The sequence below is a fragment of the Ochotona curzoniae genome, unplaced genomic scaffold (genome assembly GCF_017591425.1).
Source record: "Ochotona curzoniae isolate NIBS_2020 unplaced genomic scaffold, NIBS_Ocur_1.0 contig_2723, whole genome shotgun sequence".
NCBI classification, from domain to species: Eukaryota; Metazoa; Chordata; class Mammalia; order Lagomorpha; family Ochotonidae; genus Ochotona; species Ochotona curzoniae.
The window spans coordinates 5,117,554-5,132,153 of NW_024465573.1; the positions used below are offsets into that span (position 1 = coordinate 5,117,554).

General features: G+C 42.8%; 1 protein-coding gene across 3 annotated transcripts in view; it reads right to left on the bottom strand.

Annotated features, from left to right (window-relative positions):
• ARHGEF12 (Rho guanine nucleotide exchange factor 12) overlaps window positions 1-13,279 on the bottom strand; it is a 142,324-nt gene extending 129,045 nt beyond the window's left edge. For 2 of the 3 annotated variants that reach the window (XM_040976809.1, XM_040976808.1), the window contains exon 1: window positions 12,367-13,017. In XM_040976809.1, the coding sequence (XP_040832743.1) occupies window positions 12,367-12,398 (32 nt within the window). In that variant the 5' untranslated portion in view covers window positions 12,399-13,017. Of the gene's footprint in view, window positions 1-12,366 lie in introns of all 3 variants that reach the window. The other variant, XM_040976815.1, reaches the window with a different exon arrangement.
• Window positions 13,280-14,600: the final 1,321 nt, after the last annotated feature.

Genomic DNA, 14,600 nt, shown 5'->3' on the forward strand with positions numbered 1-14,600 from the left:
GAGCAGCCAGGCCTTCCACTGGTACACTGATGTGGAATACTAAAGTCACAGGCAGCGCCTTAACCTACTGTGACACAATACCAGATCCAAAATAATTCACTTAACAACCATTTAGTGAGCACTTCTGATGGTAGACTGTACTATTATTCCTAATTATTCAAACACTCCCTTTCTTGCCTTGATAGGATTATACAGCCTTACCCATTTATCCTATGACTTGCATTGCAAACCATGAATGAGTCAGTTTCAAGAGCCATTACATGTTTGCATCAATTTTCTTGCTGTTTCCTTCCCTCACAACAATGCCATATTCCAGAGATGCTCCTACAGCCAGCATTCCAAACTAAGCAGACAAGCCATGGTTCGCAAGATATAACAAAAAATGCAAGGGTACTGTAAGTCACTGTTACTATGGCAGCAAAATCTAGCAAAAGCTGAGAGATAAACTATGGAGTCATTGCACAGAATATTAAAACAATAGGCTTCTACATTTTATAAATATTTTAGCAGACAACAACAACAACAAACAAAAAAACCCAACCTGTGGTTATCCATGAGAAGAATAGCTGAAACTAACAAGTGCTTAGGGACAGAGGTATCAGAGGCAAGTTACACTGCATACCATTTTATGATTGTACTTCAAAATAGTCACTGAAAATGGAACTAAAAGATAAGTTATTTTTGTACAAAAATTTTGAAGTCATGTATATAAGGGGTCCTCAAAAATTCATGGAAAAGACAATTATGAAAAAATCTACGCAGAGCTTTCAATTTTTACATCAGTATCACGTATCTTAATTCTACTTCCCATGAACTTCTTGAAGTACTCCATATATAGTTTGAATTTTCCTTTTTTAAAAAAAACTATAGTAATATAGGAGTGGGGCACTGCAGCACAGAGGATTAATCCAGCACTAGGGACACACATACTGTATACCAGAATACAGCTCAAACCCCAGCACTATAGCATCTCTGCTCCAGCGCCCTGCCAGTGCACCTGGGAAGCAGCAGATGATGGCTGTGAACCTAACACCCACACGGCAGCCCTGACAGAGTTTCAGGCTCCAACTTCCTGGCTTCAGTACTGCCTCCACCCTGGCTGACATGACTTTTAAGGAGTGAACCAGCAGAAGGTGGATATGTTTCTCTTTCTTTCCCCTCTCCTCTCATATTAATAAATCTGAAAAAAAAACATATATTTATTTAAGAAACAGAGAGGGAAAGAGACCAACACAGAGCTCTCACTTGACAGTTTACTTCCCAAATGCCCACAACAGCTAGGGCTGGGTCACACCTGAAACCAGGAGCCAGAAACTCAAGCAAAATCTCCCCCTGGGTAGCAGAAGCCAATTGCTTGAGCCATCACCACCATGTCCCAGGGTCTGCATCAACAGGCAGCTGGAGTCAGGAGTTACAGTTGGAAACAGAACCCAAGAACTTCACTGTAGGACGCCTGGTTTTAAATGACAGACCAAACACTGGTCTCTAGTGTGAATTTTCTGTGTCCACATTCAATCTGAGCAACAGCAGCAGAGTAGCTGGATTTTGTATGTTTTTTAGTACCGAAAAAGAGCAAAATATAATCAAGCAAATAAAAAAACTTCAAAGTGAGTAAGAACTATTTTTCTACCCTTGAGGAACTGAAAAATTAATTAATAACTTAGTCTTAAATAAAATCTCTCACCTCACAATGCAACATGCATCCCTACTTCCAAACAAAAGATGGACTCCCAGTGAAAGTGTTGGACAATATCTAGACAATGGACTGATGGACTGTCTGACACTGTATCAATGTTGGGGCACACTTAAATAGCAGAATGATGGAATTGTAACTATGAAGAAATGAACTGTTGCAACAATATGGGAAAAATCCGTTGGGAGTGGAAATTAGGGGCAGGAGAGTCCCAGACTGTACAGAATTGTACAACAAAATTCAAAATTTAAAATAAAAATAACATTTGTGGGGCCCAGTGGCGTGGCCTAGTGGCTAAGGTCCTGGCCTTGAATGCGCCAGGATCCCATATGGTCGCCAGTTCTAATCCTGGCAGCTCCACTTCCTCTCTATCTCTCCTCCTCTCTGTATCTGACTTTGTAATAAAAATAAATCTTTTAAAAAATAATAATAATAACATTTGTGGCCCCCGTGCAGTAGCCTAGTGGCTAAGTTCCTTGCTTGCTAGTGCTGCAATCCCATGTGGGTACTGGTTCCAATCCCTGTGGCCCTGGTTCCCATCCAGTTCCCTGCTTGTGGTAAGGGTGGGGGGCGAGGGGAAGGAAGGGGGGAAGGGTAGAGGAGACTGGGGGGCTGGGGGATGGGAAATTGAGGATGGCCTGGGGCCTTGAGACCCTATGCCCACATGGGCTCCTGGCTTTGGATCCGCTAGGCTTTGATTGTTGTGGCTGCTTGGGGAGTGGATCATCAGATGGAGGATCTTCCTCTTTGTCTCTCCTCCTCTCTGTAGATCTGACTTTCCAAGAAAAAGTAAATAAATGCTAGAAAAAAATTTTTTTAATCTACTAAAAAATGATGTTTGTATACTTTCGGAAAATAAGGTGCATGTGAGCATGACATTTCATTGCCAAGTCCTCCCAACGTGTTTTTCTTTTCTTTTCTTTTCTTTTTAAGATTTGTTTATTTTTCTTGGAGAGTCAGATATGCAGAGAGGAGAGAAAGACAGGAAGATCTTTCGTCTGATTCATTCCCCGGCTGGCCACAGCTGAGTCGATCCAAAGCCCGGAGGCAGGAGCCTCTTTCAGGTCTCCCACGTGGGTGCAGGGTCCCAAAGCTTTGGGCCATCCTCAACTGATTTCCCAGGCCACAAGTGGGGAGCTGGATGGGAACTGGGACTGCCAGGATGGGAACAAGCACTCATACGGGATCCCGACACACTCAAGGCAAGGACTTTAGCTGCTAGGTTTACTGTGCAGGGCCTCAGACATGTTATTCCCAAGAACAAGCGCATTCTACCATAAACACAATCCCTTTATCAGTTCAAGAAATATAATCTCTCACCTCAAAATATCTAGGAAATACTTTTAAATGTGAAAGGATAAATAAAAAACTAGGAGTATAAAAAATGCAACTCAGCTTGTTCACTTTGAAGCTTCAGCAAAGCAAATACAATTATTGATCTCAAAAAGAAAGTCATTATATCAGTATGCCAGTTAGGAAAAACAGCTTGTTCTAGGTGTTAAATTTTCTGAAAAAGCCTTAGTCAGTAGTATAGCCATGTTTTCTACACCACAGGGTTAACTCACACAGGGAAAAACTAAAAGGGGAAGTTGAAAGAAGAAAAAAAAGAAAGAATTCTAACTATAACTCTTGTGGTAACTAAACAATGCCTGAAGTTAGAATGCAAGTTTAGTACAAAAGCACTTAACATGTTTTTACTTCAATGGAAGATTACCTCAGCATAGCATAATCTGCAGGCACTATAAACATTCCTGTCCTTTTCAGAATCTAGGATCTCAAAGTACTTTACAAACATTAAATTAACCCTATATTATCACAGAGGTAAGCAAAATACAACACTGCAACTTTCTATCCTGACTACAAAATATTTAAATACTCCTTCAGCAGTACTTGCTTTGAGAAGGTCTTACCCAAACAGTCAATAAAACAGGAAATAAGCTGACAGTGCATGTGCCACCAACAATCTCCAAAAAGATCAAACATTTGCCCACAAGAACCACTTCCTCTGAGTAAACCACAGAGACTATTGGGCAAACCACAACATATCAGGCTGTATCTGGAACATAAGCAGATAACCCATCTAAAAGTCTATGGAAGGACATGTCTAAGTGCCGTCACAGGATTTCCTGTGTGTGTTTAATTAAGAATATTTGGGAGGGGGACTCTGTTACTCTTCTATATTGGTTTCTGCATAACATGGTCAATTTCACAGTAATTGCTTCATATTGATGCAAGTGTCCAGTTTTTGATCAAGTCCAATTGTTGATCAAGTGTCCAGTTTTTATACAACCTAATTATCAACATTTTCTGAACCCAAAGAAGAGTCACAAATCCACTCCAATCTTCTGAATGTGAAAAATCAGCATTAAATGTGGCATCATGGCACACTGGTTGTCACTGTGTGGACATGGGTATCCAGTATCCAAATGTCTGTGCTCCAAATCCCTACTAATGTACTTGGGACGGCTCAGAAAGATGACCTCACTACTGAGACCCCCGACACCCACCAGGGTAGAGTAGCAGGCTCCTGGCAGCAGCCTGGCCCAGTCCTGAGGGGTACAGTCATTTGAGGAGTAAACCAGTGGATAGAATATCTTTGTCTTCCAGTCTATCCTTTCCAATAAATAATTTTTTAAAATGTTGTATTTACAGCATAAAAGGAGTGCATTTATAGGACTACAATACACTTTACAACATCAAAAGAAAAGGTGGTATGTCAGCTGTTAATTGTAAGTAGTTATTACACCAGGTTTTTCTTCTGAACTTGCATATCTTACATACTTTGAATTTTCATTCACAGTCTCAGTACAGAACAAATTTTCATTAGCCATTAGATCTGTTTGTCCAGGAAGCCACCCAGCCATGTCCTGTAAGTATAATTTCAAAAACCAGGACTCCACATTTCATTTAGAAAAAGATTCTATTTTGCCATCAATCTAAACTACCAGCTGTATGGGTACATGCTAACTCAATGAAGTAACAGGGTGTATTTCTGCTCTTACTAAAAGTCAACAATATGTGCTTATGTAATTGGGGTACAACCTCTGACCTTTAGTACCATTATGTATTTCCACTGCAGAATAAAAAGCTGACAGGGCCCGGCGCGGTGGCGCAAGTGGTTGAGTCCTCGCCTTGCACGCTCGGGATCCCATATGGGCGCCAGTTCTATCCCGGCAGCCCTGCTTCCCTTCCAGCTCCCTGCCTGTGGCCCGGGAAAGCAGTCGAGGACAGCCCAAAGCTTTGGGACCCTGCACCCGCGTGGGAGACCCGGAAGAGGCTCCTGGCTTCAGATCGGCATAGCATCGGCCGTTGAGCTCACTTGGGGAGTGAATCATTGGACGGAAGATCTTCCTCTCGGTCTCTCCTCTTTGTATATCTGCCTTTCCAATAAAAAAGTAATAAAAAATAAATCTTTAATAAATAAATAAAATAAAATAAAATAAAAAGCTGACAATGACACCAGGCATTGGCCTCATGAGTTTCTCTCGGAGCTGAGATGCTGCTTACAAACATCTCTCACATACAGCTATCTGGGTACTCTAGGCAGTCTAAGCTGCAAGACTAAAATGCTCTGAATCTGGAATGTTTCCAAAGTCTTCAAACTACACACCCCCCACCCAAAATAAATAATACGAAGTTCTACTTAAGTAATTTTACACTAAACAAGCATCACATCACTTTTCAGTCTTTTAGCTAAGATCAACTGTAACCCGTATCACAGACAACAGTTTACTAGTAAGATATTCAAGAAGCCTACAATCCTGTATACTTTAGAATAATTTAAATATGCACTTTTTTCTATTGCTATCCACTGTCATTGTGAACAATTCTGATAAATACCAGTGCAGTGTCAAGAAAATAAAACATTATTTCAATCTTAAGGGCAGTCCAGGGACCAGAGTAATGGCTCAACAGGCTAATCCTCCACCCTCAAGCACTAGCATCCCTTATGGGCACTGGTGTATGTTCTGGCTTCTTAACTTCCCATCTAACTCCCTGTTTGTGGCCTGGGAAAGTAGTGGAGGACGACCCAAGTGGTTGGGACCCTGCATCCTTATGTGAGACCCAGAAGAGACACCTGGGTTCAATCTTGGCTCGGCTCCAGATGTTCTGGCAGCCTGGGGAGTGAACCAGCGGATGAAACATCTTTCCCTCTATGTAGATCTGCCTTTTCAGTAGCAATGAATCAATCTTAGAGGGGGTGGGGAAGGCAAGTCCATTTTACTAGGAAAAAATGCTGCCAACCATGTGGGTCTTTCTGTTACTAATATGGAAAATTAAATAGAGACCAAAAAAAAAAATTAAAGGTAATACCAACAACAACAACAACAAAAAAAAAGAAAAATGATATGACAGAATTTAGAATTTAAAGTAACAGACCAACAAGCCAACGTGGGGTGGAACAGGGATATAACAACTTCCAGACACTTCTCACCCTGTTACAGCAGATACTTAACAATCTCACCTCCTCACTTCCTTCAGAGATGTTTTATCCTAGTTTCTGACTGATTTTCACTAACAATGGCTTCCAACTCAGTATTTACCACCCTACCCTTCTGTCATACAACTGATAACATTTCTTACATTAGGGGAACTCATACTGAGGAGAATCACTTTGTAAAGAATCCTTTTGTAACAAGAGTAACTGCATAATTAGCCAATTTGATAATTATGTTGTTTGTATAAATTTGTTTGTTTCCTTTGATTGTGACATCTCTAAAATCCATTCTAAAATCTACCCAAAATGAAAGCGTATTAAGATGATCTTGAGAATCTACTTGTAATTTGGGTTATGCCTGAAGAATATCAGACTCCTTGAGTTACAGTAAAACTAAAGAGGGAGCTTGTTTCTCTAGAATTTGGGTCAAGATAAAACAGAGTGTCACCTTTTGTGTTAGCAGAGCAGCTAAGGAAAACAACCATTTTGCACTAGGAGAGCAATTAAACAAGGGTAATAATACATTAGGAGAGGTTGATTTTTAGATAATGCATCAACATAAAAAAAAATACAACTGGGCTAGAGCACAGAATAAGTAAGGATAAGGAGATGGATAGGATGGCAGACAGCCCTCAGAACTAGTGTCCTATAAATATAAAACGGGAGGAAAGCGTCATTTAGTTCCATACTGCAAGTATACACAAGTAACAGAACAATTTAAAAGCTTGAGGTAACCATCAGGAAAAACTTCCTGACTCAAGATCTATTAGAGTATTTATTGTTCAGTCTCCTGAGGAAGTGACAAAAGCTGTATCCTCTACAGAAATTTAAAATTAGAATGAATAAGGTAGTAGAAAGTATCCTGTAAGAGGAAAATGCAACTATAATTTGGTCAGGTTGAAAAGTTATTAAAGGAAACTTAGAAAAACATGCATGCATTAAAAGACAACAATTCAAAGAGAAAAAAGTGAAAGAATTCAGAACCAAAAAATGTAGTTTAAAATCTGGGATCTACCTGGTTTTCTACTCATGACTTAAACTCTGAGGTCTTAAAGTATAAATAATAGAAACACACTCTGCCCCACACTGAAGTGAAAGCACTGTAAATGCAAAAGAACACATGCATACAGGATTACTAACCTAGAATATCATCATATACAGACTCAACAGGGAGATACATGTCTATAATTCTGATTTAAAATCTTCAATTCAGTGGCACACATTTGGCATAGCATTCTATTCCATACTGTGGTGCCTCACTCAAGCCCTGCTTCCCCCACTTCCAATCCCAACATCCAGGGAGATGGCAGCACTTGGGACCTTGCTACTCCCAGGAGAGATGTAGAGTTCTCAGCTCCTGGCTTTGGCCTGGATCAATCAGCCCTGGCTGATGCAGGAATTTGGAAATTGAACCAGCAGACAGAAAATTCTCTTTCTCTCTTCCAAAAAAATGAAAAAATTTAAATTAAAAACCAAAATTTCCAGACCAGCACTATGGAGCTTCCTGCTACTGTAACTGGGAGACAGCAGAAGACAGCCAAAGGGCGGGGGACTCTATCACCCATTAGGGAATAAACCTAGAGATGGAATCTCTTTCCTCTCAATCCCTGTCTCTCTCCCCTCAATCTTTGTGTAATCCTTTCAAACAAATCAGCAAACCTTTTTAATTAAAACTTTAAAAAATAAATAAAATTTCAATTCAAATTTTAAGATTCCCAATTATTTAAAGGAAGAAAAGGAAAGGAAAATGGCTTCAAATAGTCTCAAAGCATCATCAAAACAAAGTTTTAACAGAGAAAATCAAAACGTTAAGCTTGCTGTTCATGAAAATGTGACATGGCAATTTCCAAGAGACAAAAAATTATACAGTAAGAAGCATTTATATTAACTTCTGCCAACCAAGATGTAAAAGAGTACCTGCAATTACTTCTAGAGAGCCATGCAAATATCCTTTTTCTGTAACCCATGTCAGCTGGGAGGCAATTCAGACTCATTTCTTGCAAGGTATCTGCATATGTATATTTAAAAGATTTTTCTAACTGCTTTCCCCCCCGAAATCACAGTGCTCCAAAGAAAAATACATAAAATAGACCACTGCAATGTTTGCCTCAAATTTTATTTAAAAACTTTAAATTTACATTGGTTAAAAAAAAACATGCTAACTCACAAGATTCACATATTTATGTAACTATTTGAAATAAAGTTTCTCTTATCAGTTCATTGAATAAATATGCACGTTTCACGAGCATACCATTAATCAAGTCTACAGCTCTGCACTTTGACTCTACATAAAACTGCACAAGTGAGTGCACTATTGCACAACTATGTGAATGACTATGAACTAAATGAAACGACAAAATTTTTAAAAAACTGAACAGAAGTAATCACCATGATCCTTATCCCCAATTTAAATTTTGCATTTATTAATTGACTTCACAAAAAAATGTAACAAATAAATTTCTCCTTGCAACTAACCAGACTCATGCAACCCTGAAAGGGGCAAACATATTTTTTAATCAAGCATACTAAATGATAACTTGTGAAAGAACCATGAATAAACATGCTAATAGCGGATTAAAGGCATATAGCTACACATTACCAAGACTTAAAAATTATGCTAAAGTTGGGGCCAGCACTGTGGTACAGGGGATACTGTGGCATTGGCATTCTATATGGGCAATGGTTCAAGTCCTGGCTGCTCCATTTCCAATCCAACTCCCTGCTGTATGTACCTAGGAAACTGACGGATGTGCCTCAGTATCCACAAGGGAGAAGCAGCTCCCAGCTTTGAAATGACTCAGCTCCAGCTGTTGTAGCCATTTGGGCAGTGTACTGGTAGATAGAAATCGATTTCTTTCTCTCCCCAACTCTGCCTTTCAGACAATAAATAAATATTTTAAAATTTGCTTAAGTTAACAAGTTTAAGACGATTCAATGCTAATCAAATTTTATTACATCCAAAACCTTTATTTACAAATAAAAAAAAATTAAATCTACCAGCCCCAGACAAAACAAAGATCCATTTAGTTCAGAGAAGACCTTTGTAACTTTCCAACCTGTAATGTGCCTGAAAATTCACTGCTGTACTATCTAGGCTGAAATCATTTACTGAGCCCACTGAGAGAATATTCTCGGTCTTTTCTACCTATTACAAGAAACAGCAATTACCACAGGACTCCTAAAAGCTCAGGGATAGAAGAAAAGCATCCAGGAGGATTGGAAACAATTCAGATATATTTTAGAACTTAAAAGCAGCAATCACACATTTGTATGATTTTTCAAGGGCTCATTCTAAATGTTTAAGATCACAGTCTCCTGATTTTAGAGGAACTACAAAGAGACTGAAGGCATTCATTTCACAAACTACACAGACTTTTCTAATACCTGTTCAGCTATTCTATATAAAAATAACAGCTACTAGGAACATAGTCTCAATTTGAAGTTTTAAAAAAGTTTTAATGTTTTAAAAATTAAAAATGCCACGGAACCTGGGGCATAGACAATGAAGAAAAACAGAAAGGAACAAATTAGTGTGTTAATTTAACTGCAGAATAATGACAGGATATTCGCAGAGTTCTGAGTATCTGAAGTGACCAATCAGAGCCTAAACATAGCTGAATTCCATCCCAGCCCCGGCACGTCCCTAGCACAAGAATAAAACCCTTCTTATCTTGTTCAGCCATGTGTCGCCTGCCACAAACTGCAAAACAGAACAACGCCCAAAACCAGCTAGTCTGATTTCAACTGAGGACAGACGGACTCTGTAGTCAGAAGCACCACAATGAAAGAACTCCAACTCACACAGCTGGCCTGGTGGTTCTGCACTCTCTGCAGAACAAAGCCGTACCACATTCAGTACTTCAAACTTGAAAAGATTGCTAAAAAGCTACAATGGCTAAAAAGCTTACTTGGCCAATAGTTCTAGAATCAGCAAAACAGACCTGTTGTACTCTGGAGTTGGACAAGAGGATGAAGTAGGTAGGCTCACAGGAAGCTAGAAATTATTCTGTACTCACAACTTTGTTAAGGCATTAGAACAGAGAAATACCACTGAACTAGTACTTCCAAATTTCACCCAACATATACTCAAATGAGGAATAACTACTACCTTGAAGAGAGAAAATGGATGCTTTATACTTACAAAATAAGTTGCTGAAAGAAAAACTGGTAGTGACATAATTCACACTAAGACACAAGTCTCACCAGTGCTTATTAAATTACACATGATTTTAATTTTTCTTTTAAACATGTAAAAATAAATAGAATGAAATAAAATAAAAAACCAACAACTACAACAACAAAAAAATACAAAAAGAAAAAGATGTATATAAAATCAGCCAAGACCAGAATCAGTTCAAGCATACAAATGCCCAGGCCCAGCACTATGCCTCAACTGGCTAAATCCTCATCTTACAAGTGCTAGGATCCCATGTGGGCACTGTTTGAGTCATGGCTGCTCCACTTCCCTTCCAGCTCCCTGTTTGGGGCCTGGGAAAGCAGCAGAAAACTTCTCAGATCTGTGGGAGACCAGGAAGAAGCTCCTGGCTTCACACCTGCTCAGCTCTGGTCATTGTGACCATTTGGGGAGTGAACTGGCAGATAGATCTTTCTCTCTGTGTTTCTTCTCTCTGTAAATCTGATCTTCCTTTCCAACTGAAAAACAAAAACATGCGAATGTCCAAACCATGCTTGTGCCCAACACAGTGCCTGCCAAAGAACAGGCTTTCAATAACTGCATGCTCTTTGAATGGCAATATGCCATCTAAGTTATAAAAAGGACAGATCCTAACATTTTACTTCCAAGATAACAGAGAAAAATAAAACCCTTGAAGAGCAAAGCTGGGGCCTTTCAGTGGATGAACTGGTGACTCCAAGCTTCTACAACAGCCTTGTAGCATCACAAGGAAAACCAACACGGCCACGTCAATGCCTAGAAAGATCACTTGTCTATGAGAGCAACAGAAAGACAAGAACTAAACATATTCTGAGAAAAATTTAACACTACTTCGCTGAAAATGGAAACCCATTTAATAAAACACACACAGGATGAACATAAATAGCTTAAACATTTAATGGAATCTTTTAGGTGAACATTCATGTGACACTGGAAAGCATCAACAGGAAGAGGAAGTTCTGTTTCTGGAGTAGCTGTTATGGTATGATAATGGAATTTGGCTCTTTTAAAATCAACAAATGAGCTTCACAATTGGGTAAAAACTCTTATTAGAAAACCAGTCTACTTCTGCAGAAGCACTGTTGTTGAACTTTCCATCACATAGCTTTGAACCTCAAATTCAGTTATTTGATCTATTTTTTTAGACTTAACAGTTTGAAAGTTAACGTAATAAACTGAAATTGCAACTACCATGACATACTAGCATTATGCCATAATTAAGAAATAAAATGTGGTAAAAATATCAACCGTGTAAATTGTGCAAAAGAATGACTACTGAGAGGAAAAGGAAACTTCACATCAACCACTTACAGTCCAGTTCAATACACCGACATACCTCAGTTACACATACATATAGAGGAGAAACAGAATTCAACACATCCACCTGCCACACTTGCATTATGCTTAGGGCTTCCACCCCTTAAACAAGTGTCTCTGAAAGATGAAATATTAAAATCCAATAATTAAGAGCAAGCCCTATGATTTTCCCTCATTTCTTCTGGCTCCTGGATATTGCCTCCAGCAAGACCTTGTGATTTACTGACAAAGACAACATTCTGGAAAATTATTATATAATGAATAATGAAACACTGTGTGGATCAACACCTAAAACAGATCAAGTTCACAAACCACCAAGAAGGCGGCTTCAGATTCAGTTCACAGACAGAAATCCTCCAAATCAAAACTTCACAGAACCTCTTCTATGGGATGGGAGTCAAACCGGAGATACCCCAACACCCAGCCGTCTAGAGGCACTGACCTTCACCCAACATGACCTTCCTTTGCTTCCAAAGAATGGCACCGAATTCAAATGCACACTACAGCCAAAATCAGAAACCAAAACCCCCAGGATCACGGTGGTGCTCGCCCAGAGGAAGCTGTATTCCCAATCCAATCAACCGGGAACTTTGGCAGCAACCATTAGTTAAACGTACAGCTCCGAAACAACCCTCTTTTCCTGTGCCTGTCAACTTCATCGGCCCAAGGCAATGTGCGAACTCGGACACTTGCCGGGCCGGCCGGGACGCAGAAGGGCTAAGGAGAGAACAGCTGCATACCAACCTGTCGGTGATAGTCGACTGTGTGCCACTCATTGGGGCCCTTGGCGAGAGGTCCTCCTTTTATCCAACTTGCATTTTACAGTAACACCTCCACCCCACCCCCAGTGCACTGGGATCAGGCCCAACTCCGTCCGGAACACAGAAGTCCAACTCAAAACTCCATGCAGTCATCTAGAACATCCGATTGGAAGGGGGTCAAGGAAAGGGGATGCGGGTCGCAGCAAAGTAAGTTAGCTTCCGAAACCAACGAACCAAGTCAGCCAGAAAAGGCGAGTCCTAGCGCCAGCGATAAATCCTCCAGGACGCACAGGGGAAGAAGTCGCCGAAGCCAGTCCGTGGGAAGGGGACACCCGGTCTCCCTCCCGGGGCCGGGGCGGGATCGGCTCCTCCTCCCGAGTCTCGGGGCCGGGGAACTCCGTCCGCTCCCGCAGGGCCGAACCCTCTCGTCACCGCTTCTCTAACTGGGGCTGCCGGTCGCGCGTGGCCGCAGCCTCGGTCGCGTCTCGGGCCGTCCCGCGCCGGGCTCGCGCGGCCCCATGTCCCCCGCGGCCCGGGGACCCCCTGGGCGTCCTCCTCGCCGCCCCCCACCGGGCTCCGGACACCGGGACGAGCTGCGGGGTGCCGGGCGGAGAAGAGGGGACCTCGCAACCTGAGGTGACAGGGACCAGGGTCTGTCTCAGCGCCGCGAGCAGCGCCCCATCCCTTGGAGGCCCGGACTCTTCCGCAGTCAGCACGGGCGGCGGCTCCTCCCCGAAGCTCCGGTCATGGGGCGCGGGATGTTTTCCCGTCCGGCCCGGGGCCTGGTGGAAGCCCCGACCCCGGGAGGCGACAGGCGGCGGTGGTGGCGGCCGCGACTGCCCGCGCACAGCCGGCTCGCCGAGTGCCGGGGACCCTGGCGGGAGCGCGCGTGGAGGGCGGAGGAGGCCGCCGGCCGCGGGGGTGAGGGGAGGGAAGCCACCGACAATTGCGGGTGCGCGCGCGCGCGGGTTCCGGTTCCGGTTCTGTCTTCCCGGTCGCGTCCAGCGCTGGCTCGCGCTTCCCCTCCCCCGCCGACTTTTTGGTCCTCCTCCCCGCTGACTTCGGGAAGCCGCCTCACCCGGGATCCCTCCGCCGCGTCGCGCCCTCCGCCGCGGCCTCCTCTGGGGGAGCGGAAAAGTAGTCCCGCGGGGCACGCCGCCGCCAGGGGCCCGCCGCCTGCCCGCCCCGGAGCCCCGCAGGGCGCGAGAGGGCGGCCGTGGGGGTGATGCCTGTCCTGGGTCGGTGTTAGCCAGAGGTGGCCCTCGAGCCCTCCGTAAACTCTGAGGATTTCAGGAGGCGAGGCTCTTCGGGCAATTACCCGCACCCCTAAGTCCTGGAAACTTTTATTCCCTGAGGGACTGGACTCGTTCTCCCTATTTTCCGATCCTCTGTGTCGAATGCTTTCGAGCGAGGGTCGCGAGCTGGGGTTCCGGCGCCCAGACAGCGTCCTTCACCCCTGTGAAGAAAGCTTTTGGCGTGGGCTGCCCACCTGGGGCACCTGCTGGCCTCCACCCGGATGAGAGGCCGCCGTCCATGAGCCGCGACGAAAGAGAATTTCGGAAGCAGAATCAGCGTTTCTTTAGGATAAATACGGCTTTTAGGCTTTCTCTGGCTTGGCAAAAATGTATTATTTACCTGAGAAAAAGTGGTGCTTCCCACAGCGACTTCACGAGCTTGTGGATAGAAGTGGGAACAAAGTATATACCGAGTAAATAGCATTACTGACTCTCTCTGAAAAGTTGTTCTTTGGGGTGGGGGGGTCTCTCCACCCCATCCTAGTTGGTGGAGAGATATACACCCGCCTAGTTTTATGATTTGAGTAGCTCAGTGTGGCGGCATGTCCTACATGTAGTCTAGTCCTGGATGCTGCCAGCAAGCGTTTGAAGTTGTAGCTATTACTTTTACCCAACTCAGTCAGGCTTAGGAGCTTTAACTGGTACCGGAAGGAGACTTCAGCCATTTTGTGGAAATCAAGTGGCAAATCGAGTCTAATAAACAGTGGCTGTGAAGAGGGGAAACGATTACCTCTTAACAATGCCGTTTCAAAAGTCATTCCCCACTGTTCATGAAAGAATCATTATCCCTAAATAGACTCATGAGCTCACACTTGACGTTAGAACTGGGGTAAAAAAAGGAAAAGATAAACAGAGGCCAAAGATGACTCGTTATTACTTGATTTTTTTAAATTCGACACAGCCAGCTAATTTTGTAATATTT